Source organism: Charadrius vociferus, unplaced genomic scaffold, assembly GCF_000708025.1.
Source record: "Charadrius vociferus isolate BGI_N301 unplaced genomic scaffold, ASM70802v2 scaffold262, whole genome shotgun sequence".
Lineage (NCBI taxonomy): Eukaryota > Metazoa > Chordata > Aves > Charadriiformes > Charadriidae > Charadrius > Charadrius vociferus.
Window position 1 is genome coordinate 1,159,844 of NW_009647218.1, and position 26,837 is coordinate 1,186,680.

The 26,837-nt window shown below is 37.4% G+C and overlaps 1 protein-coding gene across 1 annotated transcript; it reads left to right on the forward strand.

The window, feature by feature from the left end:
- Nucleotides 1-4,780: 4,780 nt before the first annotated feature.
- Nucleotides 4,781-26,101, forward strand: TRA2A (transformer 2 alpha homolog (Drosophila)). Its single transcript, XM_009879544.1, has 8 exons — nucleotides 4,781-4,804; nucleotides 9,101-9,231; nucleotides 10,863-11,034; nucleotides 14,092-14,280; nucleotides 23,445-23,560; nucleotides 24,066-24,173; nucleotides 24,890-24,957; nucleotides 25,136-26,101. The coding sequence occupies exons 1-8, from the start codon at nucleotides 4,781-4,783 to the stop codon at nucleotides 25,144-25,146; spliced, it is 819 nt and encodes a 272-aa protein (XP_009877846.1). The 3' UTR covers nucleotides 25,147-26,101.
- Nucleotides 26,102-26,837: the final 736 nt, after the last annotated feature.

Below are 26,837 nucleotides of genomic sequence, written 5' to 3' on the forward strand. Positions count from 1 at the left end.
TTTTTGGCCGACCCGGCGCTGAGGAACTGGCCCAGCGCGGAGCGGGGCTCCGCTGTCTCACCCCTCACACGCTTCCCTCTCCCATCACGTCTCTCCATCCCCATCCCCCTCCCTCGGGGTGCGGGCCCTCAGCTCTGGTGCTGTGGGTTCGCCTCCACCCTGATAGCGCAGGTTTTTTCTTGAAGAACAGGGCTTCGAGCGCCGCTGTAGCCCGGTGTTTCTCCCCGCTTCTCTCTTTATATTCTTTCCTTCCCGTGATCCCGAGCCGTCTTGTTGTCCCGGCCCTTTGGGTCTAGTCTTCGGGGTCCTTGCCCTTCCCCGTCCCCCCCTCCCCGTGCCCGCGGGCAGTGCCCGTCTCCCGGCCGCGGCTGGGAGAGCGCGGTCCCGCGCGCTGTAGCTGAGGCCTCCGCCCGCCTGAAGGAGGAGGGACTGGGTCCTTTTGTGAGAGGTGCGCTGCCTCTCCTGGCTGCTGGCCCGCACACAGGATCTTTTTCGGGCTATGGCTCCTGAAGCCATCGGGGAGGTACGGCCTTCGCTGTTAAACCGTTGAAACTCATTGATCACGCAGCTGAAGACTTTCTCTCAACAAGCTGCTGTGGCTTTGTAACCTCGTTAGGCCTGTTTCTCTCTTCCCTCTGATTGCTGCGTTTTTTCGTGTACACGTATGACCGGTCCCTTCCATTTTCAATGTTGTTTGTTTGTTGTGTTTTTTTCTTAGTGATGATCAGGGCAAGCAGGAATTGGAAGCTGCTTGAAACAGGAATGAAATGTGTGCTTTGTCCTCACTCCATCACTATTTACTTTTTTTAATTTTGCAGAGATTTTTTTTTTTTCCACTCTTTAAGAGGTGCTTTAGAGGAACACCTGAGCATCCTTTTGGTGACTTTCTCTGATGAACCAGTGACAGCAGCTTCGCAGCTATAGAGGCTTACTGCCTGGGGAAACGAGCGATGAAATTTTGGAAGAGCACTGTCCTATTCCAGTGATTGTTTTTACACGGATATTGTTATGCTTTTGTAGTGTTAGTAAAAAAACCTTCCCTAGGCTGAGTGCTGTACCTGGCTGTGCAGTGACTGCTGCTGGTTCCTCAGGTGAGGTAAACAAAATCTGTTCTTGTGTTAATTGCTTGGACAAAGATGGCTATATAGCTAAGCTCTGTTCAGCTAAATAAACTTAACTCTGACAAGAAAACCAGCTAAGTCTGAGAAAGTTGAGCAACAAATGCGCTCTGTTATTTAAAAAAAAAGTACTTCAGTCTCCTATTTTACAGTAAGATTTTTAAAAAAATTTCTTGTCTGTATTCCCACTGTGGTTTATCATCCACAGAACATTTGTATTAGGTTCCTTGATGGATCTGTTGTTCGTGGTACAAAGCTGATAGAGCTGTGTGGTTTCAGTATTTCTGCACACCGCCTTCTGCCAAATGTAGAAGTAACATAATGTTTGAGAGTATGTGAAATCTGAAGAGTCCTACGTAGCAGTTTCTGTGACTGCCGCTTCTCAGTTGACTTGTTCTTTTTTTCGTGGTGGAGAATTTACCTGTTGGAAAGAGCTGCTGACCATGTTGAGTCTTCATTTGGAAAACTTATTTTCTCTCCCTAATACTGGAATTTCTCAATCAATCTGCCATGTGGCAGTGTCTTATCTACTGGTATTTTTTTATAACAACATAATGGCAGATACTTGATTAATTTATAGTTTTGGGTTTTTTGTTCTACTAATGAAGAACATTCGTAAGCAGTTCGTTTTTCTTCAGTAATACTTTTTGTTGTTGACGCTATTAAAATACTTGAAATAAGAAATTATATTTCAGGCTGTAACACTTTATATTTCACTTCCACTGAAAGTGCTCACAGGCTTAAAATTAGGCATGTTGAATTTTGGGGCTTTAGTCTGACATTCCCAATTGGATAGAACTCTTGGTTCTTGGTGCTTCAGTTTGCTATATGCAGGCACGTGGAACTGAGAGAGTATGGCATAAGCTTTCAATGGGAGAAAACTGCAGAAACTGGAAGAATGTAAAGATCCTGCTTTCCTGGAAGTTGTCGCAAATAAGAATACAGAGTACCCTTTCAGTTCCCCCTGCCTCCCCATTCAGTTTAAATAATAATAAGTGTGATGTACTTTTAAAAAACTAAATGCCAAAGGAGTATGGGAGTTTAAGTTTAGTTTAAGTCTTTTTATATTCTATCCGTGTTGATGCATATTGTCCCAAAAAGCGCTTCAATGAAAGTTCTTGCAAGTAGTGATGAAGTCCAATACCAAGATGAAACTGCTTATTGATAGATAGGAAGTTTTGTCTTAAAGAGAGATTAATTAGAAAGTGTTTTGCTGTTTTGCCACTTACTTGGTGAAGAAAAAAAAGGTCATATGTAAATAATGATAATTTGGTTAAATTTTTTAGTCTTTCCACAATATGGTCAGGAATTTTACTTTAAAAAAAAAAAAAAAGCTTAATTTTTGCAGCATTTAGGTACTGCCCATGTATATGGTTTGCCTCTAATTTATGGGTTTAAAATGATAATATTAATTAATCTGAACAGGAAATTTTGAATAATTTTGGAAATAACTTTCCAATGAGATTGCATAATTTGCACTGTTTAAAAACTTGCATTTCTAAAGTGTTGAGTAAAATAATTTTAGACGTTGTAGTGTGTGGTTGTTTTTTTTTTTTAATTCTGGAGCTTACCCATTTCTTTATTGACTTTTTTTTCCTAAAGCAAATGTTAATCAAATATGCTCAGACTAATTAACATCTGCTCTGTTTTTCTGTCATTTTGTTTCAACTTAAGCAAGTTCTGTATTAAGAATGTGGCTGGTTGAACAGAAGAAATCCCCCCCCTCAAGCAAGCACGGTGATTTAATGGAAAAATTGACAGAAGAATTAGAAATATAGTAGATGTGCTAGAGTTAAGTATATGGACATTAAGAAGAAAAAAGATTATAAGGCATGCTTCTTATCCAGTGACCTGAATTTTGGAAAAGTCATAGGAATTTATCACCATTGAATGTTCTTTGTGAGCAGGTTAGACAAATGAGGCTTTTTTACCTTTTGTTGCTGTCAGGTGACAGGCAACTCTTAGATCCTTTCATATTTTTTCAGTTATTTTTAATAACAGATTGTTAATTTGGTGTGCATTCTGTGTTACAAATTTATTAAAATGTTTCCCAGAGCAGTGAACAAGTTGGAGTCTGAACAAACCTGTACTTTATAAGCTCCACTTGAAACTTTGATCAATTTTTTTTTGAGCTTCTGATATTGTTTAATTTCTGTAATCTTAAAAGTTTAGTAGTTTTCTACCAATATTAATGTGCTGTTTTTCTGAATAGATAAAACTTTTTATCAGAACAAAGATAGAACTCCATATTGGTTGTCTTTCTTCATTCTAATATGATGCCTTTTCCTGCTCTCTGCAAATCTCACAGGATCTCTAATAAGGCATTTCAAGAAATACATGATTTTGCATGTGAGCCATCTTGTTGAAGGAAGTGCGCGTAGTTCATACGTATGCAAGCAGCTTTTGGATTAGATTGTGAATGTGTCTTGTATTTGCTTCATGAAGCTTTTCAGATAACTTCTTTGCTATAAATAAATAAATTGGGGTTGGAGTCTGTTTCACTATTGTATTCAACCTCTCCTGCAGTGGCAATCTGCCACCTGTGTGGAAAGGTGCTTTCCATACCTTTTGAAATAGAGCACAACGGTCTGCTTACACTCAGGAGTTCTGTGTTTGCTTGGAGAGTGCTGTGATCATCCTGTGGTTTCTAACGGCCAGTGTTGCAAAGGAGACTTTTTCTTGAAGTCAGGTTTCCTTTTTTTTTTTTTTTTTTTTTAAATCAAGTTTAATAAATTCAACTATGTCAGTTGGGAACACTGCTCCTTCTGAAAACAAATTCCATTTCCTATCTTCCATATGTGATAAAGGGGTGACTACAGAACCCTTCCTGAAGAGGCACATTTTCAAGCCTCAGTGAGAAGATTAAGGTGTAATTTCAAAAAGTCTATTGCTGAAGCTGCTTCTTCCTTTCTTCATTTTTTTCTTTTAATCAGAGCAGTGTCATTGAGAAGTGCATAAAGTTTGCTGATGTTGGTGACTTTTAAAATATACCTGTCTTCAAGATAGTACAACTTACAAGTTGCTTTTTACAGAGAAGCTTATTAGGTGTACTAGTGAAATATTTGTAGAACAGCAGCTAATTAAGGGGTCAGTTTTATTTTTAGTATAGAGTGACAGAACTTAGTATAAAGCAAAAATTATTTAACTTCTCTTGTGAGTTTCAGAAGTTGGTAGATTCCTGTCAAAACATTACCTTGTCCTTTCTCATAAATGAGGTGTCACTAAATCGACAGTTTTGTCCAGTGCATATAGGCTGCTACTAAACTTGTTTATTTCTTGACTGTTTATGTTTTTCTGTCCCCTTACTAAGTTGGACTTCATTTATTTTTTGAGTTTGGGCAGGAGTTTTTAGCAGGATTTCTGTAAAGCCTGAACTATCATTTTGCTGGCTTAATGGTATTGCTAGATTAATTGTTGCACTGTCTTTCCCCTGCCCCCCCCCATGTGTGATAGGTATTCCTTCTTAACAAGGTTAAATGAATTTCAACTGAAACTTTTGGGTCATTTAATGGTTACTTTTTTTCTTCCTATTTCACTTCTTGTGCTTTGCTATAGAAAGCCTAATTTAAACTTATTCAAGTCTTTTTATTTAGCGTCTCACTTGAAGTTAATTTTGATAGCCTTTCTGTCATATGCTGAAATAGTAAGCTGAGAGGTAAAGCATGGCAGAAGTTCAGGACAGAAGAGTGGTATAAAAGAAAGAACAATTTTGTCTTCCTCCTCCCCCCCCATGTTTTTAATCATACCCTCTCATGATAGGTGGAAAACCAAAAGAATGCTTCTTAAAGACTTTTGCAATTCTGCTCTGCATAGAAGTATTGTGAATGCTTTTAAAATTATAATTAATTGGAAAGTAGCATTTCTTTTAAAGGATGCAAGGAAGATAAATGGTAGATACAATTTGCATCAGTTGTATCAGTATGGATTAAATGCATTGACATGACTGACATTGTGCTCAGCTGGATCATCTAAAGTTGTTAATAGTTGTTCAATGACTGGATTTGTGATCATGAGATAATGGGAGGTGGGGGAGATATCCTTTCCATACCACTTCGTTTCATGTTGTTTTTTCTGGGAAGAGAGAAGGTAGAAAGGATGAAAAATACTCCTCAGTGCTCTCTTTAAATGCTTCTGGCTGCACATCTTCTTATCTAGAGAATCAGTAAATGAAGCTGCCATCTTTAGATTTTGTGTTCAGCTACAATAATTTCTTTGGCTCCAAGTTCCACTTCTTGGTGAATTATTAATCCCATTTCCCGGTATGTACTTGAGGAAGCCACTGCATCTGATTCTGAGGAAGCATGCTGCTATGATTGAGATATTTTTTTTCTTTGGTGGGTTTTTCATTTGTTTTGCGGGTTTTGGGGGGGTTGATTTTGTTTAGGTTTTTGTGGGTTTTTTTTGTTTGTGGGGTTTTTTTTTGTTTTTTTAGTTTTGCTGTGGGGGAAAGTGTTATTGATAGATGTAGCATTTGTTTTGAAAGGGAAGTCTGATCTGAAGAATATTAGGAAGTTAGCTGACTGTGTCTTCCTGTAGGCTGTAGTGACAGCAGATCTAGATAGTTTGACATGGTCACAGTGAGTATCTGCCTGTAAGTTTGTAAGGGTGAAAGCGGTGACTGGACAGTTGCATGGTAAAGCAGAAGGCATTAAAATACATGATGTTTTGTAAGAAGTTGTGGGATGAGAAGCTGAGTTTAAGAAATGCAGTGTTGTTAGTGCCCCTTAAATGACTGAGGATCTTTAGAACAGAAAGATAAGAAAATGTTGAGGATCCAGAGAGAAATTTTAGTCTTTTCTCTCTTAAGCAGTAGTTAAGTTAAATTCTGTGACAATGATGGAGCTAAGGTCAGAATGTCTAGACTGCTTAAAGACTAGTATAGAATTGAGAGATTTTAATGCTTTGGATAGTAGAGGTGTCTCTTTTCTCTTGTTAAAGATGATGTACTAAGAAAGAATGTTAACTAATTTTCTCATTCATATTGCAGAATGGCTATAAATTGTTTATGCAGAACAATTGGGTCTGTCTGTGATATAGACTAAGATGTAGCTTGCTAATTATTTCCTTATAGTAGGAAGTAGAGGAGGAAAATTCTTTGAAATCTCCCTTTGTGACTCGTTGAAGCTCTGAATCTCTTAATCCCTGCCTGTAATCTTGCTGATCTAAATCTTATTAGATACTTTTTTGGTGTCATCCGTAAGTCCTTAAACTCTTGCAGATTGTTGTGATTCCCTTAGTCTCTCCTTTTGAAGCACTGTAGGAAATATAACTAGGTGATCTATGTTGCATCAGAAGATGAGATGTAATTGCCTGCCAATGACAGACACAGTATGCAACTGCTAACAGGTAATCTCTCTTTAGCTGCAGTTTACATCTACAGTGACTTTGTTTGAGGAAGTTTGAAATGTTTAAGAACTTATGCTGTCACCTCTGTCACTCCAATTTTAAAGTTGTATGTTTGTGAGTGCGGCCCCTAAAAGAGCTTAAACAGATAGTTACAAAAGGACTTGACTGCATGAAATGATGTAACTTTTGCTTTTGGCAACTTAATACAGATTCATTGTTATAACTGATACTATTAGAAACTCTGTGGGTGGTGTCATAAGATGCTTCAGTTGAATAGATAAGGACACTAAGTTAACTTTTACATTGTATGGGAGTGATTGGGTCCTTGGTATTTTTGGCATCTCCCAGCGCTTCTACATTGTGCCGTATCTGTTGGGTTTTTATTTTTGTTTTGTTCAAGTTTCCAAACTTCTTGTTCAAGAATTGATCTTTCAAATGTGAAAAGCATAGACAACACACTGTCCTCATGAAGGAGTGACTGAGGAGAGTGAATTCTTTGTCTTTTTATTGAAGAATGTTTTCTAAATCTGAATGATGTTCATATTTTTCTATAGTGTTTATCACTTTTACTAGGGAGGGAAGTGGAAATAATTCCCAGAGAAACTGGTAATTGTTGCAGGGGATGAAGTGTAAAGGGAAGAGTTAAGGAGACTATCGAACAATGAAAAGTACAAAAACAGAGGCAAGGTAATTAAAAAGCATGTTAGTGGGTCTAAAGGAAATACTTTTTATTATAGTGAAGAGTGAATTTCAAATGTAAAAACTAAAAATACCAGATAAAATTTGGTAATACTTAAGTGCACGTACATCCCTTTATTTCAGTGAAAGTCAGGTAGCTAGATCAGCAGATAGCCAGCTTAATAAGGGTAACCTGTAATGCAGACCTGATTATATGATCCATGTGTTACAGTCCAGCTTTGAATTTGGCCTTCATTGATAAGTTTGTCAGGCCTATCATCCCAGTAGGTGACATTCTTCGTGTGTCCCTTGTCCTTGTTATTGAGGTAAAGGGGAAAGGTAGTGTAGCTGTAACGCTTGTTAGTCAGGGGTCTCTCAGGTTCTATTTCTAGTAGATTTATTGTCTTGAAACGTGAGGACAGCATCCTTTGAAACAAACTGCAGCCCAAGGTACTATGCAATTCTGGACATAGGTGGAGTGAGAAATAAATTCAGAAATACATTGTGAGGACAGGCAGGAGGAGAAACAATGCAAATAAAAACGTAACACTTATGGGAGGGGAATTTACTATGCATTTTTTTTATTAAGAATTTTGCACGTTTTTTGTGAAGTATGTAGCATACTGTTCTGGAAGGGTTTTTTAATATAGTTGAGCTCCCTAGAAATGCTGTAAACTATAAAGTGTGAGGAAATCCTAAGCTGTTTTTTGTTTGCTTGTTTTCCTAGTTTCTCTTGTGTGCATTATCATGAAACAAAACCCCCTCCCGTCTTCTATTGTATTGCTTTTAACTGCACTATTATACATCTTGTTTTATATGGATTAAGTTGTATGCAAGGAAAACAGGGTAACAATGAGGAAGAAAAATAATTTGTCTTGCCTATATCTATGTACATGTATTATGTGAGTAAGTATGTGCATAGATAGAGTTTGACTGGAATTCCTTGGCCATTCTGTTGAACAGAGAGTGTCTTAGTAATAATGTGTAGGAGTAGAATTTGGGATATTCAATATTGAGAAGCGCATAGTCATTATTTTAGGGGGGAAATCACAGTTATTGCTATCAGTACTTTAATATATTTGTGCTAATTAGTTTTTAGTGTACCTATCTTACAAAAGAAATCTGAAAGGGGAGGAGGGTAGCTTTGAAAATACAGTAAAACACTGAGAACTCAGTAAGCTCATTGTTAGAACGTAGACACTTATACAGTTTTAAAGATATTTTTTTTAAAAAAAGTTGTTTTATAAAATAGTTTCTTGCACTTTACCTGCTGGCTTTTCAATTTGGTAGATAACATCTGAACTCCAGCAGAGTTTTATAATCCCCACGTGCTTAAATATACTAAATGTTCTTTTTCCATTAAGGTTAATGTTCGTGAAGAAATTGAAGAGTTTTTTCCAAGAATGTGGAAGATAAATCAAGATAAAAGAAGGCTAATGAAAAGTATTAAAGATCAGAAAATTAAAATTGAATGGGGGAAAAAATTGAACAGAAGATTGGTCAGATAGAAGCACTTGAATGTTTTTTTAAGGCTATAATGAATTGTTTGAATTGGGGAAGAATACACGAAGTATGAAAAATGAAAAACTCAATGAAGAATGAAGAAAAGTAGAAAGCAAGAGTGAAGTAGAATTAAAAGAATCTGGAAGAATGAATGGGTCCTAGGTTAAGTAAATGTATGGTTTATGTTCCAGTGTCTGTATGATCAAGTTGTAGATGAATTTGCATGATTACTTAGTTAATAGAGAATTGGTGATCTGGTTCAAGCAGGGACCTATTTGAGGAAAGCATACAATATTAACAGTGGGTTAGAAAAATGAAATTTGTTTTGGAGGGTATTGCCTAACCATTTGTTTTTCAGGAGCAATCAATATAATAGAATTACTGTACTATAAATGTTAGGAGTTAGGCATTTATACAACCAATACCATTTTTAATACTGTCTTTTTTGTTAGGAGTCTCGCTCCCAGTCTAAATCTCCAGCTGGGAGTCCTGCTCGTGTAAAATCGGAGAGCAGGTCAGGATCTCGCAGTCCATCGAGGGCTTCCAAACATTCTGAATCGCACTCTAGGTCAAGATCAAAATCAAGGTATGTCCAGGAAGTTATTGATGCTAATTCAGTGTTACTCTTTATGCTTGTTCTTTTGGTATATCAATGAGATTTCTTTTCCGCTTGTTATAAAAAGTATAAACCTTCTGGGATGTATTAACAGGACTGTGTTAATTTGCACGTTAGTGGACAAAGCTGGGGAAAGATTCCATGAGTAGTGAAGCATGGGTATGAATAGAGAAAGTAATATAAATAGAAGTAGTAATGTAGAAATCGCACTAAAATTTGTAGGTTTATCTCTTCCAGAAGAGAGAAGAGGGATTGCATCTCAATTCAAAAGGGATTACATCTCAATTCTGTAAAAGCTTATGCTTTTTGCCCCCCACATATTTTGGGGGGAACTCTTGTGTGGACCCCTCCACCCCGGGGGGGGGGGGGGGGAGTCAAGTAAGAACTTCAGCAAAGGTAGTCTGGGTTATATAAAAAGAGTAAGCTTTGGAAGTGTTGGGAAATGCTACTTGGGGAATTTCTTGACGTTCCTTCATTGGGGGCTTAAAAACAAAATCTGATAACTACAGCTTAAATTAGGCGTGGATAGCATGAGAGCTTTAAGATTTAAATTAGTTTTTCAATGCCGCACATTTCCTTCTCTCTGCCCAAGTGTGTGTGCACAGAGGCAGAGTTTTACAGTTCTCAGTTCTGAGAGAGCTTGCTTGGAGTAGAGGAGAAATGCCTGTCTTTTTTTCCTCTAAATATATCCTAAATACTACCTGACTTATACTACCTATCTTCTCTCTTCCTTTGTACCATCATACTGGTGAAAATGGAGAGAGCTACTGCATCCTTCTTTCATTAATGGAGATACAAACCAGAAAACAGCATTTGTAGCTCTGGAGGGAGAAGAGGAATTGTACAGTATTATGTTGTTCCTCTTCCCCAGTTCTTGGGAATATCAGTAATCCGTCTTCCCTGTTTATACACTTTATACCAGGGCAGCTGAAAAAGAAGTCTTGTGCTCTGAATTCCCGAAGTTCAGCCTAATGTTACAGCTTCTCTTCTTGCAGTGTTTAGCCAGATAACTACCTACCTGTTGTTAGGATATAATGCCTGTATGAAATAATGCAACTTTGATGAAATGATGCCTGTTTAAAACTGAGCTTGAACATCTAGCAGTGGCTAGCTGTCTGCAAAGAAATACTTGAGGAATTAAGCAGGGTACCTTTGGTCTTGAATAATTTTCAAGCCTAGATGAGCTTCATTTGTTAGATACTGCTGCAGTATCTAACAAATCTAGCAGTGCTGCTAGATGTTTCTGTTTTTCACCCAAGACAGTATTTTGCAGTGTGGCATGTCTGGTTTCTGTATTATTGAGCAAGTGTTAGTTATGTGTGCAGCCAAGCATTTATAAGTTTAAACTTTCAACTTCCTGAAAACTGTCATGAATATAATTCTTACTGTATGCCAGAAGCACACTCACAAAATTAAAAATTGTCTTACCAAGCAGGTTATTAGAGATCCACGCAATCCTTAGATGTGCAAAGTCGAAGAAACTTAACTATTTTAATTGTAGAGAGCCTCTTAAAAATACATTTTTCTCTGGGAAGTGTGAGGCTTACAATTCAATGCATTACGTACATTTGTCCTAACTAAAAGCTTTCTCTTTGTTGAAGATCCAGGTCCAGAAGACATTCGCACAGACGTTACACTCGTTCCAGATCCCATTCCCATTCTCATTCCCATAGGAGACGTTCTCGAAGCAGATCGTATACGCCAGAATACCGTCGTCGAAGGAGCCGTAGTCATTCTCCAATGTCCAACAGGAGAAGGCACACTGGCAGCAGAGTATGTCATGTTCATCAAGGCTGAGTATCAACAAAACAATTGCTGCGTGCATCAGTGTAGTGCAGGTTACCTGCAGGCTGAATTTTGCCTGCTGTCTTGTCACTGGAGGATACGGGAACAGGGGGGCAGACAGGAAGGGCAGCGATCTCTGTCCTGGGCACTTATTTCTTGGGCCTGCAACTGTCAGGGCAGTTGTAGAAATTAATTGCAAACTGTGCCGTTGCAAGTCAGTATGTGCAGATGGGGTGACATCTGCTTCCCTCTGCTCCAGAAGTTGAACCCTTCTCATTTTCTTTTTGTTACAGTTCCAAGTATATGTACCCTTCACAAAACTGAGACCTTTTCTGTGCATGCTTGCAACCTGACAGTATTGATGAGATTGACTAGAGGAGCCAAAGAATGAAATTCTCAAGTGTTTATTTGTTTATAACATATAGCATATCATGTTGAAGGTTGCTTGTGATTTTATACCTCTGAATAATTAATTTGGTTTAGCTTGAAGAAATAAACCCATGTGTTATTAGCTAATGTGTAAATCTTAATAGGCTAGAAAAATGTACAGTTACGGAAAGGATCAGTAAGCCTCTCAAAATGTAAATAAGAATTATCTTGGTATGGACAGGAGGGAAGTATAGGTACACCAACCCAGATCTAAGATACTAATCTTACGTCATTCTCGGAGATTTCTCCTAATGGCCTTCCTTATAGTCCATTTTAGTGCCTTAGCTTCTGGTTCCACATCACTTCAGGCAGATCTAAACGAGTGCTGTTACACAGAGGTCTGCCTCTTCCTTTGTGAGGGACAGGGTACTTTTCTGATCCTTCTTATTTTAATCTGGTTTAGTTCTCTTGAGTTCTTTACTAAACCTGTCAAAAAGAGTCTAGGTTTTTTGCAGGCTTACCTTGGTGAAGTGACTCACCAGGACCAGATAATACCAATGTGAGGGAGAAGACAAGAGTAGACTACAACAGTGCTAACGTACAGTGGCTTAAGCTGTTGTGAAGCAATGTTCATAGTTAACGCTTTTTGTGGATTGTTGCCAGTGTGTAATCATGATGTAGTAAATATGAATCTAATGTCTTAAAAAATTGGCAGGAATAACTGAACTTCAAAAGGGTTAGCAGATTTCCTGGTGAAAGATGAATGAGTCCACTTTACTACTTTAGGAAATATTAGAATATTTTGCTCTTCGAAGAAGTCTTTTTGCCTTGGAAATTACTGTGAAAACAAGTTTTGTTTTTCACAGAGTAAATTTCATGTTAACTCGAAGTAGTTCTAGTAGTGTCGAAATGAAACTCAAATCAACCATATTTGAATCCCCTAAATAGCGAGATCCTAAAGACACCAGCAAAATTAGTAACAATTAGTAACATCTGATCTTGCGTACTGTGTTGATGGGAGGCAGTATGAAAACCTAATATAAAAAGCTGTCTTTTAGTCCTCCACAGTCAGTTTAGTCCTTACAGTGGTGATGTGACTGTCACTTGGGGTGTGCAGACTGATTCTTGGTACTTCTCTTGCCTCAGAAAAGGTAATAGGGTTTAAGTGTAAAACAGATATAAAAAAGGGACTATACTGATATGTACTTTGTGAAGGGACTTTGTCCAAACAATGATTTAAAAGACTGAGAGATTTCATTATGACTTAAGAGTTTCAGTAATAAAAGAAGTAGAGCTGTTAATGCCACAGAATTATCACATAGGTTGAAATATAGAGTAAAAAAGAAACCTAAACCTGTATTAATTAGAACTTTCAAATGACAAACTGCCAGTTTTTGTTGTGCTTTTCAACTATAATGAGGAATTGTAGAGGATTCATGTCTTAAAAGTTTGAACTTTGACAAATGGAAGGAAAGAAACTTCAAATATATGAGTAGTTTGGGCATCTTATTTTCACAATGGATTCCTGAACAAAAGCTCTGAAAAGAACATGACAGAAGATCTAAACCTGTTCATTCTTTGAATCAGGCTGCCTTTGAAAGGCAAGCTCTGAGGCATAAATTACTGTTCATCGGTTGCTTTGAAAATCTGAAACTGAAATACAAATTTCAGCTGTGTCAACTTCCAGTTATTATTTTAGCAGAAACATTAAATCCCTGTGCCTGTTGCTGCCATTGTAAATTGCTGCATCTAGTATAACAGGTGCCAGAAGCTTAGCTGAAAAAAAAATGTTAATTTTGATTGAAATAATTCTTGCAGTGGAATAGGCACTAGATGAACTCTCTGGAATGTAGAGAAACTCTGAACCTAATAGAGAAATTGTACCTTGTACAATTGTGCGATTTCACGTTTGACTTCCTTTAGTTGAAGTGAAATGTATTAAGTAGATCTGTATCCCACATCATGTTAAAGAATCAAGAGTCTCGCTCTAGAGAAGTGTGAATGCTTTTGGATTACAGTTTCACAGAACTGGCCTTCAGCACTTCTTACTATCTAGATGAAAGAAGCTGGTGATTTTCATCCAGTTTACAAGTACACTAAAATAAACTTTCAAGTGTAAATATTGACTTCCAGTATAGTTGTGTAGGAAATGGGGGGGGAGTTTTGTTAGAAGCTAAATTTTATAGTTCCAGCTGTCCATGCTTAGGGGCTCAAATGCATTTGGTGTGTGCAACTGGAGGCAGCATACACTCCTTAGTTCCAGTGGTGACCATGCAGAAAGGCTGAAGGTGAGAGTTGAGCCTGGCCTGTTCTTAGCACAGACTTATATGTCATGTCTGCAGCCTGTTGGTGATTTGGGTCTGAAATATTAATAATAAGATAGGTTCCTGTTATTATATAGCTTTCCTGTAATCGGAATGCTTAATTTTTATCAACTGAGTTTTTCACCAACATGAGAAGTTCATCTTTGTCTTTTTTCTAAAATAAAAGTCATGGAAGAGTTGCTTTTTGAAAATATCTTATGATTGGAATGATGACCGTTGAAGTAGTAAGCTTTGTAATAAACTGTGTTTAGTTTTCTTCATATTAAAGTTTTTAGTAATTGATAAATTTTGATATGAGAACATGTAACTTGATTTTTAAAACTTAATTGGAGTTGAATGTTTGTCTTACCAGGCTAACCCAGATCCTAATACATGTCTTGGAGTGTTTGGTCTCAGTTTGTATACTACTGAGAGAGATTTGCGTGAAGTCTTTTCCCGTTACGGACCTTTGACTGGTGTCAATGTTGTTTATGATCAACGGACTGGAAGATCAAGAGGATTTGCTTTCGTTTATTTTGAGAGAATTGATGATTCTAAAGAGGTAAATTCATGCTTTACTACTTTTAACAGGTGTGCTCTTTGTGCATTGTCTTCATGAATATCTCGGGGGCGGGGGGGGGGGAAATGCTGTTATGTATTCAGTAGCAGGCTCTCGCAGTGAGATTAATTAGAACATTTTATTTAAACAGCATGGCACTTTTAACAGATGAAACATTTTAGTTCAATGTTCAGATATTTGGGCAAACTTTGATTATGAGCTGTCTGTATTGAATCACTGATGAGCATTGTGCTTTGATTTTAGTCTGTTCAAAATGAAAGTAAATCTTTAGACAGACGTAGAAGCCTCCTAGTATTTTTGAAATATTTTGAAAGTGAACTTTTCAAAGTAGTTTTCTGTATCTATTAAAATTCTGAAGCTTCTCTTTATTTTCCATTTTCTTCTCTAAAAGCATGTCATCGTACATTTGAAAAGTAGTGGGTTTTGTCTTGATTTGTGCCTTGGTCGGTGACTTTGCTGGTTGTATAGATAGCTGTTCAGAGCTGGACTGAGTTGTTAGTATAATTGATCTGTAAGGAGCGAATGAAAGAATATAAACAGCAGCCTGTATTATGGTTCACCACAGTAAGCAGTACTTTTCTTACCTGTGTAAGGATACTGTGAGTTTTACTACATTTACTGAAATTTGTAGATGAAATTGCTGTTAAAAGTAAAGACACATCCTTTTTAAAAGAAATAATTATTTTTTTTTCTTGAAGCCTTCACTTGGAGTTATCTCTTTCTTTTGGACAAACCGAGTCACAAACTTCAAGCATCTTGTTCATGGGCTAATAGTCTTGGGCAGATGTTTCAGATTTGCTGTTTGCTGTTGTTTACATTAGATAAGTATATTCATAATGTTTGGATATGATTCTTCTCACCATCGAAGGGAGGGAGGGTGACAGCTGTGGAACCTACTGTCAGTAGCCAAAAAATGAAAACTGATGCTGGTTGATATTTTAATGAGGAAAAAAAAATGTTTCATGGATGAGCTGGAGTAGATTCAGTTCTGATCTTTGACTGATTTCTTGTATGATGCAACAGAGGATCAGTTGATGGGAAGAGCAGGGTCTGTAGATGTATATATATGTTGGTGGTTGTAGGGGGTAAGTAAAAGCACAGAAAACTTCCTGTCCCTTCTGTATTTTCCCACTGTCACTTTGACAGGTTGAGGGAGGAGGTGATGGAGTGGATAGCTGTATATCCATCTTTAGTGGCCTACTCTCTTCTAACTTTTAGCTCCTTATTTCTTTGTACTGTGAGTTCGATGGGATTTTGAAAATGTGACTTTTTTGTAGAACATTTAACATCCAAAATACTTGCACAGTATTTTTTGTCACATTCATGTGTCATTCTTGTGTACTTTACAGCTTCATACGTCTTTAGAAGTAGAGGTTTTTCCTAGTTGCCATGGGCAATGGTCATGCATGACACCATGCATTTCTTAAAATTCCGTGTAAATAGCATGAAGTAATTTGTTTAGTATAAAGCTGTTTTGACAGATACTGCAAAACTGGAATGCAAAGAAAAAAAAAAAAGGATATTACTTGCAGTCAGAAATACAGAAATATTAAGCGGGAACTTAAATAATTGGGAATGTAATTAAACCTTTTTTTTTTTCCCTCCCCAATGGGCTGGTGCATGAAGAGGGAGAAAGGATGCAAAACCTCCCAACACTTGGAATTTACATAGCTGAAATACTTTGGCAAAGAGGACAGGAGAAAAACTTGTTTATTTGACTTGATTTCATGGGCCTTGAGGATAGATTTGGAGATGGCAATAAGTGGCAGCTAGTGTAGAAAAACGAGATACAGCTATAGGTGTGAAACTTTGATGGGGTCTGTAAGAGAACACTGAAGGACGTGAAGCAATTCTCTGTGTGGAAGATAGAGCAAATCTGAAAAGCTGAGTATGCGTAAGAGCAATGACACTTAAATTACTTTTGTTCTGAGTAAATACCTTTTTCTTAAAAACATTCAAAGAAGAAAAAAACCCAAACAAACCAAAAAACACCAAACCCCAACACCCTAAGCCTCCAAATAAAGAGAATGTAAAACTCTAGAAGGGAAGTTGAACTAAATTCCAACTCTTAAAGCAGTCGTAGATGGATAAAATATGCGTAGAACTCTACAAAAAACCTTGTATTTCCCATTATCTTCACTATTGTCCTTCCAATGAGGAAGTCTCTCAGCTGACATGCTCTCAAACACTGTTAATATTAAAATTTGACACCGAATGAATTGTGAGTAGTTGTGTTTTAACTTCTGTAAACTTGGTTTAAGATAGGTCAGTGTCAGTATTGTGTGCATTCTGTTGCAGTTGAAATCCCTCCGGATCTTTGTAGTCACTGGTTACCATTCTTCCAAATTGAATCAGTTATTGAGCTCGTTAAAATGTTGCCATGTGTCAAGATTCTGAAACCAAGTGATGCAATGTTTCTAGCTCTATATGGTGCTTAAGATATTCAGAATTGTCAGATGGCTCCATGTGGTGGAAATCCAAAGACAATGTAAAATAGTGGTTTTTAAGGGCGATACATTGTAGTGTCCTAAAAATAACAAAGGCGTGGTAGTAAAGTTTCTTTTTAAGCTGTTTTAGACTTTCAGAGCTTCAGACTGATTATGATACTATAGCAGCCTTGTCATTAGCTGTTTACGGTCATCTTGGTTATAAAGAGGATTAGAGATATAGCTTTTGATAACTACTAGGTAGAGCAGCTGTCACAGCATCACAGTAGCTTCAGTCATTCCACCTTAACAGGACTGGGAAAGAAATGTTGGGTGCACGTATCCATTTCAAAGGAGATTTCTTGTGGAATCTCCTCTACTCTGTTTTGAAACTTTGCTGAGATTGAGATGAAGATTTATGGTCTGACAGAAGGCTCCTTTTCCATCAAATGTCTTTTATTGCAATGGTCTAGTGTTTGCAAGATAGCATTTAACTAGATTGTTATGTTCTGACCCATATTAAAAATGGTCATGGACACTGTCTTTAGTTCAAAATGTGATAGCAGACAATAAATGTTGAGGATTGACAGTTGTTTGTCCAGAAAACCTGAGCTTTTGTTCTGCTAGTGTTCTTTTTGGTGTGCTTGCTAAAAACCTATTTGGAAAGCTTATGTATTATCTACCGTTTTCTGGAAGAAAGGGTATTCTCTTACAGGTGTAGTGGTTTCCATTTTTTGTGAAGTTATGTTGTTTTTCTTAAAAAAAGAAGAAACCCAAAAAACAAAACCAAAACTTTTCTAAGTAATATTTGGTACTGCTTTTTGGCCTTGTGTGTTGCACTGTCTTGTCTTACATTGTCTACCTTTCTGCTAAGTCTTCAGAATCACATGTGCAACATTGTGCAAATGGCAAGATCTGTACACATCTGTTGAAGACCTATTTCTCAAGATTAGCATTCTTTCTTATATAGTTTTCAGTATTGGCAATACTGGCACTGAGCCAGTGTTGTAATATTGCAGTTGTGCAGTATTTTTGCTAAATTGTAGAGTGTATTCCTCTGCCTGTCACATTAGGATTTTCTTCCTGTGGTTAGAGGAACACAAACTTTTATGTACTGGGATAGGGGCGGGGGATTGATTATCTCAGGGGTTATGAGTAAAAAGTGCTGGCTGTTCTAGGGAGATGATTCTTAGTACAGTTACCAGGGATTTCATATCCTCCTATCCAGCTTTTCAGTTACTCAGAATATGAAGTATTTGTTGTTGTTTAAACTGAGGCTACTGTGAATGTACTATGTGTCTGTAGCAAGAACTCATCTGAGAAGCGTTAGCGACAGCAGCTGTTGGCAATATGGAATTTTCTATTTTTCTAATGCTAGTTAGCTCTTTATAGTTTTGACCATCTTTCAGAGCCCTTTTCTGAAGTAGTGTTTGTTAGCAATCAAGACAAACTTTATACAGGCAAACTGAACTATTAACATAATTCAATTGTCAAAGACCACCAGAATAATAACAGGGTTTTTCATTTTAATTTGCAAGGCGTTTAATCTGTGGTGCAAGCAGACCAGCTTAGAAGCATCATTATTGACCAAAACTTCCCCTGTAGCTTGTTGAAGAAATGTTTTAAGTATTGTTTGTGGTATCAAAAGGGACCCTTGACATAACAGAAAAGAATACAAGAAGGTCTCAAATGTTTGGAATTACAAGTTACAGACTTTTGGAGACTCTGAAATACCATGAAATGGCTAGTACTTGCAGGAACATATCCAGTTACTCATTCTGGTTCTCTAAAATCCTGTATTTCTTGACTCTGAAACTCTTTAAAGTATGCTTTAAAGAGAATACATTTAATCAATAGGTGTTTAAGATCAGAAATTTACATATGTATTTAAAAAATCATTGACGTTTGTTGTGGTTTGAGAAACCCATAACAATTTATTGTTGTTTAGACAATCATTCTATCACTTGGTGACCCCTCCCCACCCAGGAAGGGGAATCGGGGGAAAAAAACATGGAAACCTGGGAGTTGAAGTATAAACAGATTTAATAGAATAAGATTAGATAACTAACTTCAATATTGGTTCTTTAGTGCTATTAATCCTGATACCAGTACAAAATACACAAAGATTGTACTCGGTCAACTATATCAGTAGGAAGCTGTGCACTCCCAGCAGTGGACAGCAAATGTTGGACACCGCAAGCACTATGGTTTCAGGAGGAGGGGAAGGCCTCGGGTCCAGCACTGGGGAACAAAGTTCTCAGGATGGCAGCCATCAAGGGAGAGAGAACTTCACAGCAAACTTTCTAATTTATAATTAATGTGACACTGATGGTATGAAATAATCCTGTTGGCCAGCTTGGGTCAAGCGCTCAGGTCTCGCTCCTCCTCATCCCTGCACCTGACAAGCTCGAAAGCACTGAGACCTTGAAACCCACACACCATAGCTGTCTGTAAAGTAAATATTTCACAAATTCAGACACTAGAGTCTTCTAAAAGTGCAGTCTTCCCAAGTATTAGAAGATAAATTAGTCCTGTGTCACTCAAACCAGGACAACAGTATTCTAATATTTAAAAAAAAAAAAACCCTGAAACTAGAGAATATAAATCCACTCTCGTTCAAAGGTGAAACAGACACTTCAGTTCGACGTGGTAGACTGCAGTAAGTGTAAAGAGCTGGGTTTCTTAATTTCTTTTTTCATCCATCAGATTTCAACCCCCAGCCCCAATGTCCTTTCAGATGTCCTCCTTAAATCCAGACCTGAACTAGGGATATCAGTATACTGGAGAAGGGGGGAAGCTAATCTGTTATGTCTGTTCATCCCATGCTGTACCTGCGATATAGTGGAGATGATGCTTTTATTGGTGGCATTAAGTACAAATGGGAAGGACTTCATGTGAAAAAACAACCAAACAAGAAACCCCCCAAAAACCACAGTGAACAAAAAAACCCGGTATCTTATACAGTTATTTTTAAATCATGAAAATACACTTTCAAAATGAGTCCCAATATGTATTGCTCTTGTTTGACTGTTCAAGTGTATTCAATCTGTACTTCACTAACTTCACAGTGATGTCACGTTATTAAAGTAATTCAAAGCCGTTAGGTGCAGTTGAAATGAAGGCTTGATGATCTTCTGTACAATACAAACAGTATTTTGGAACTCCATAGTAGAAATGTGAAGTGACTGTGACATCAGCCCTGCCAAGTCAAGTTCTCTTCCCTCCCTTCTCCCCCCTTCCTCCTCACACCCTTTCCCCAGTGACCACAGTGCAGGTTGCAGAAATTTTTCACATTGTTTCCTTGTTCAGGCTGCCCTTTGTGGCATTATCCAGACTGAAAGATTGTTTAATTTCTTTCAGTGAATCCTTGATTGCTTAACTGCTAACAGTCACCTGTGTAAGTTTGTGCATGCAATTAAAAGTTCAATATTTCTGAATTTGTTTTACTCTACCTAAATGCTGTTACACGTAGAAAACACCATATACTGTAATAAATGTCAAATGAAATTGAAATCTGTTAAATTTAATGCTTGCTTTCTGACTGCTTTGAGCCACTGGAGGCTGTGATCCCATAGTTTAGGACCTGCTCATCTTGTAAAACTAACACCTTACAGATAATAATTTGAAAGAGTTGTGTTATTAGGGATAGACTGCTGGAGGTTTAAAACTGTAATCTAAGATTGAATTATTACCTGTGCCATTCCCAATGCTTATGCTCTTTTATGACTGCAAACGTGTAGATGTATATTCTGGCCTACAAAGTCATTTTTTCCTTAGAATTTGCAACCAAACCTAATAGTGCATGTTTGTAGGAATCATGTTTGCTTGCTTGCTTACTGTCATCTTGCAAAAGCCATGCAAGTCTTTTAAAAACATCCAGATATTTGGAAGAAAATCCAGGCTGAAATAAAAGTGGACTGTTGATACTTAAAGCCTCCTGAGAGGTTGTTGTGTGTCTTAAACCTCAATGTGACTTGATTTTTCTCTTCAAAATGTTTCATTTGATGGTCTGGAAAATACACTTCTATCTTTTAAACAGTATTTCAGAACGTCTTCTGCATTGTTACAAGTGAATGTGCATTTTTTTCCCTTTGGCATTTAAATGTTCTTAACACAGCATTCGCGTATACCCCAAAACAGCAAGAAAAGCAAACTGAAATTCGTTTATAATGTGACATGCTAGTCTAATAAAATTGTAAAATCCAGAATTTTTTTATAATCTGTTTTAACTTCGAAGAAAATGCAAAAATAGCAACAGAATCACCAGTATGTTTTTACAGCCTTTGAACAAAACAAATACTGTTATATCACTTGTTCGAAACCAGGTTTTCAAAGAGAGTATTTGGGCATATTGCAACAGTTATTAGCTAATAATGTCAAATTAAGTACTCTGTTTCAAAGACTGGGGATGTGCACATTAAGAATCATACAGGGAATTTGAAAACCTGTTTGGAGGGAATTTCCAGTTGCTAATAACTGAACGTGACTGGTATTATCTTATTGTTAGATTTGTAGTGGCTTATTGTAGGGTTTGGCTTTTCTGCATTTGGGGGATGTCACCAGAAATGTAAAAAGTTTTGTTATGTCTGTATATCTATTAAAGAGGGTTATTGTTTTAAATTTTTTTTTGTTGGCAGTTATTGCTGACAGCTGTTGAAAGCTAAGAAAACTGAAGTTTTAATGTTGGGTAGGTCATTAGACATTGTATCCAGGATATCTTGAGTTTCATGCAGACTGGTAACTGTGAACTAATCTTTAGCTACTGTAACGTAACATTTGTTACTTCCAAAACAAGTGATTAAGTCACAAAATTAACAATTCATCTGTCTTGCTGGTATGTTCTTATTCTCTCTGCTGCTCCCTATGTCAAAGAACTCTTCCTGTTAGAGGTGTTTGTTCTTTTAACTAAATAAGACACATGTACCAGATGTTCTGGATTTGAGGTGGCTTCTTGTCAGCTAAGCTTTATTACTCTGCAAGTTGTTGATTGGACATAAAAATGCCGTGAAGTAGAAAATTCCTTACCTTTCAAGACACCTTGCATATAGAAAGATTCTTTTCATTACAAAGCTAATTTTTGAGCCAGCTATTTGCAGCCTTCATTTTTAGGTTTGTTCCTAGGATGTGTGCACAGATTTATTTTCATTTAGATCATTGTAGTGGAAAAGGACTTAAAAAAAATATCTGAAGACTAGAAAACTAAAGCTAAGGATCATGTTTTGTTCACAAAACATACTTTAGTGTATGTTGAAATACTTGAAATGTGCTTTGGTTCTGGCTTGCAGTTAGTTAGCTAAATGTAGTTTATTTTTGCATGGGAACAGAACTCACTAGGTGGCGACATAGTATAGATATAAAGAGCATTATTAAAACACAAACTAAGTGTAGTTAAATAGGTTAGTGATAATTCAGTCCCCCGGTTTGGGAACATCACAGTTAGTTAAATCATGTGGGTGTCAGGTTTTTGTTTCCTCCTCTATAACTTGTATGTTAATTCAATAAGATTCCTGTTAGAGAGCTGCAAAAAAGTTACATTTCTAAATAGTTGGTTGTTTGATTATTTTAAAAAAGAAGGGGGGAAAACAGCTTTGCTTAGAAGCACCTTCATGTTTTGCGGTTGTGTATTGTCCCTCACAGTTTAATAATAGCAAAGTGGTTGTGTTCTTTAACTCAAGAGTGTGTCTCTTCTCCAAACGTGATAAATGAGAATAATGTATATTGGGCTAAATGCTGTGCTTAGTGCCACGAATTAAGTGGTGTGCACTAGTATTTCAGAGATCCTAGAGCAGCTGATGAAAGGATGAAAAACATTTTGCTTTGCGAATTTTAATAGCTTGTGAGTCTAGCATTAACTGTTTGTTAAATTCTTAAGGTTGTGGGTTTGTGTGGTGTGTTTTTGTGGTTTTTTTTTAAAGTTACTATTGCACGCTTATCATTCTCAAAAGTATGCTGTGCTCCTTTAAAAAAAATTTTTTCGTGATTTTTGAGTTAGTGAAAGGCCATTGTATTGATTCTGAAAGCCTGGAGAAGCAGGGGCTGGAACACCCAGTGAGTGTGTGCAGGGGCTGCGGGCGGGTCTGAAGGCACAGCCTTCTCAAGCACAGACCCTTATGTGTATCGCTTTAGCGAGCTGCTATTGTGAGAGTGAGTGGGGAGGAAGGTTGTAATTAGGTATCCATGTAGGCTGAACCCGCCATTTTACTAAGCTCTGCTGGAGTAGGTCCTTGTAAGGGAGATGGCAGGAGGCTGGGAGAGCATGAAATGGCAGCCGACTAGCAGTAATCCGGCCATATGCACCCTACAGGAAGCCACTGTTTTGCACAGCTTTTGAATCCGCCCGTCCCCTCTGGGTCAGAGACGGCAGTAGGAAAGATGCACTTCTCAGAAAAAGCTGTTTTGACTTTCAGGTTACCTTTCCGATGGGTAGAGGGTGAAAGTCTAGGGAAAGTGACTGTGTTAGTGGTTAGCACCGTGCTCTCTTAAGAAGGGGTTGCGTGTCACGTTACTCCGGCATCCCAGTGCAGTCCTGTAACGCAGCCGGCAAATGGGGCTAGGGGACAGAGAGGAGCCGTTCGCCACAGTGGGGCACTAGTAACCAGTCTAAATAAAGCAAGTTCGGGGCTTGGTTTTCTGATGGAAAATAACGTGATTTGTACGTAGCCTTCCATAGTTACCAGTAGGTTGCAGGTTTCACGTCCCTGTTCCTTGTCTCTCCTGCAGGCAATGGAGCATGCAAACGGTATGGAGCTGGATGGCAGGAGGATTCGGGTGGATTACTCGATCACCAAGAGAGCACATACACCCACCCCAGGCATCTACATGGGCAGGCCAACACAGTAAGGAGTTCACTCATTTCCTGTAATGGGGCTAAAATTGATATAAACTGAATGTTTGGAGTCTGGTTGAAGAAATAGAGCTACTGATACTTTTTTAATTATTATTTTAGAGTTATGCCAATTGTATTTTATCCCAAAGTTATTAATCGAAAGAACACGTTACTGTGGTTCACCTATACTATTAAATCCTACTGTAGTTTATTTATCAAAAAGTGTAGAAGGAGTTATTTTAGAATTCTATATCTAGCACAGTCAGTTAACGCACCCTTAGCTTACTGAAATACAAGGCTGCCCATTTCCCTATGGTTTTGATGGGAATTAGGGCTCAAATCGCGGGTGGGTTTTCTGGGGTTTTTTGATGGTGTCTTTCTTTAAATGTTTCATTGTTTCATGGCATAGTCTTAAGTGTCTGATTTACAAGAACTCTTACAAAAAAACTTAAACAATTGAAATCAAGATGAAGAGTAGCTGTCTAAAGTAATTTTTTTTGCTTTTTCTCTAATAGCAGTGGAGGAGGTGGTGGCGGTGGAGCAGGTCGTCGCCGTGACTCATATTATGATAGGGGGTATGACAGAGGATATGACAGATATGAAGAATATGACTACAGATACAGGTACCTTATTTTTATTTTATTTCTGTAGAACAGTGCATTTGTTGGGAAAACCGAAAAGTTAGGTGATAAAAGATGTTATTCAGTTTGTAGCGAGATTCTGCATACATGCTTGCTACATGTTAGAGCCTCACTACATTAGGTTTTGTGGTATTTAAGTAGTCCTAATCTTCAGTGTTTATGGAATTTGATTTTCCAGTAAACACTTGGGTAATGGGTTAATTTTCCTACCTGAAGGAGGTAGAGTATGTGCCCTACAAATCTAGTGGACGGATAGAAAGGGAACTCATTTTTCCATGCTGTATATAGAACCAGGGACAGCTGACACACAGTGCTGTTTAAAAAGGGGTTATTTGTAGATGGGATTTTTAATGCTTGATATTTCATAACCATCTCACTGTTTTGAAAGTTACCTAATTTCAGAGAATGTTGTTCAACATGAATTGTAGGCATCTGTAAAAGCACTTCATGTGTTTGCAAGGCTAGTGAAAGTTTATTAAATTCTGTGTCTGGGAATATCTTAGTTTTAAACACATCAAATAGAGAAATATAAAAGCATTTGTTAAATAACTGTAAGCCACAGCCAAATAAAGCTGAAATCATTCATGCAGGCCAAGTCTTTCAGTGCTAAGGAAATGGTTTTGTTATGTAGAAGTGATGTGAATAAGGCTTCTTTCATAATGGATGTTGTTGGGTTTCTTTTTTAATTTCCTTTAAAGGAGACGATCACCATCACCTTATTATAGTCGATACCGATCACGATCAAGATCCCGTTCCTATAGTCCGAGTAAGTAAATACAAGCGAATAAATAGAATCTGGCTGGCTTAAACCTTGTTGTTACTAGTATTAATCGATCAATGGAAACACTGAATGTGAAATTTAAAAAGCTGGGCACATTAAAGCTGAGTTGCTCTGTGTACAGTTAGTTTATAGTAATCGTGTCATCTTTTTCTTTTTTTCCCAGGGCGCTACTGAAGATCAGAAGAGTTACAGTTGAGGACGTGATTTTTAAATACAAAGTTCAGATCTTAGCTTCCCTACTGCTTTCCTTCCCTTCCTTGTCCTCCATCCAGCTCTTTTACAAATCTTTGGTTCATTTAGAATATACATATTTTCAGTTGAAGTATTCCTATTTTCCATCCTTCCTTATTGTAATTCTCTTAAATATTGTAATTGTTGTAGTTTTTGTGTAGTAAAACATCTTAAGTAAAATAAAATAGAGAACCCAAAGTTCTGATACATTTTGGAAGTCATTCCTTTTTTTTTTTTTTTTTTAAACAATTGGACTCCTGACTAATCAGAAGAGAGGATTGATATTTTTAAAGCTTGCATGTCATATGTAATATACACACTCGGATACTTTAATATAAACCTGCATTTCCAAGTAACTCGTTAATCTTTCTGTTAAAATGTTTACCTATTACTTTGATAAACAAGTAACGACTTTGAGCCTTTTCTGTAATGACAAATTTACTTAGATAGTCATGAACCAGAGGATTTTTTAATTTTTTTTTTGTCAGGTAGTTGCTTTGAGTGTAGACTATTTGAGCTAGAGCAAAATTTGGTATTTGACTGACTGGGAAAATAGATCCTTGTACATTCAAAATTAAGGCTGTGTTTTATAGATAAAGTTTCTGGACTGCTACACAGTGGATAATATTTGAAGATAGCACTGTAAAAACCCAGGGGGGTTTATTGTACTTGGTTGAATATTTCCCCTTAATCGGTGCAGAACAAAAAATATTTATTGAATGTAGCAATTAGTTATATAATTTGCTGTTCATTTAAACAACAAAAACCACCAACTCTTTGGTATTGCAATAATGATTAAACGAGTTTTGTTTCCAGTCCTTTTTGGAGTTTTGAAAGTATGGATGGAAAAACCTACATGTAAACCTTTTTTCCCCTCAATAAAAGTTAATTCCACTGAGAAGTGATTTCTGGTCTTGTGTTCTGCTTTTCACGTCAACTTGGAATATAGGTTGAATAAGACCTGATATTGCTGTATGGATAATGAAGTCTGCATTTATCTGTCTTCTCGGGAGCCTTGGGAGCCCGGAGAATCGGCATGCATTTATACGGTAAGGCGAAGCAGAGTGGGTAGTCCAGCTTTCTCTTGTGCCATCTTTGGCACTTGCTGGCGCTGTGGTGGGATGGCTTAAGGAGAGGAACACTGTGGACTTTGTTTAGGTTTCTGGCAAGTTTTGCCCTCTGAAATAGCCCACCATGTGGCTGGTTGAATGTCAGTGTTGGCACAGCAAAAGGAATTGGACTACAGAGCCCTCACAGCAAAAATCATTTCATCCTGATTGTCAGGGAATGCCAGCAAAGGAGTTAGCCTCTTAAAAATTATGACAATTTCAGAATGTCAGTGCCAGCAACTATTTACAAATAATGAAAAGAAACACAAACACATCCAACTCTTCTAAGGCTTGATAAGATATGCCAGGAGAAACTGGTGACAAAACAAGTTCTAACTTAATGGTTATTACTCAATACTTTTCATCCATTATCTTTTATCCATAAATTGTAGTTGAAAACTCTTAGTAAAATGAAAGCAGAGGATCTGAACCACTGAAGTTCAACAAATAACCTTCCAACTCTGATTTTAGTGGTGATCTAGACAAATTAGGAAGTGTTAAGAAAATTGTTCTGTTTAAACTGAA

Bases quoted from the DNA above. Each gene is read 5' to 3' on its own strand.
- TRA2A (XM_009879544.1), top strand. From the start codon at position 4,781: ATGGCAGAAGTTCAGGACAGAAGA. The intron at 23,561-24,065 runs GTAAGGAGTTCA...TTTCTCTAATAG, and splicing joins TACATGGGCAGGCCAACACA to CAGTGGAGGAGGTGGTGGCG. The intron at 24,174-24,889 runs GTACCTTATTTT...TTTCCTTTAAAG, and splicing joins GAATATGACTACAGATACAG to GAGACGATCACCATCACCTT.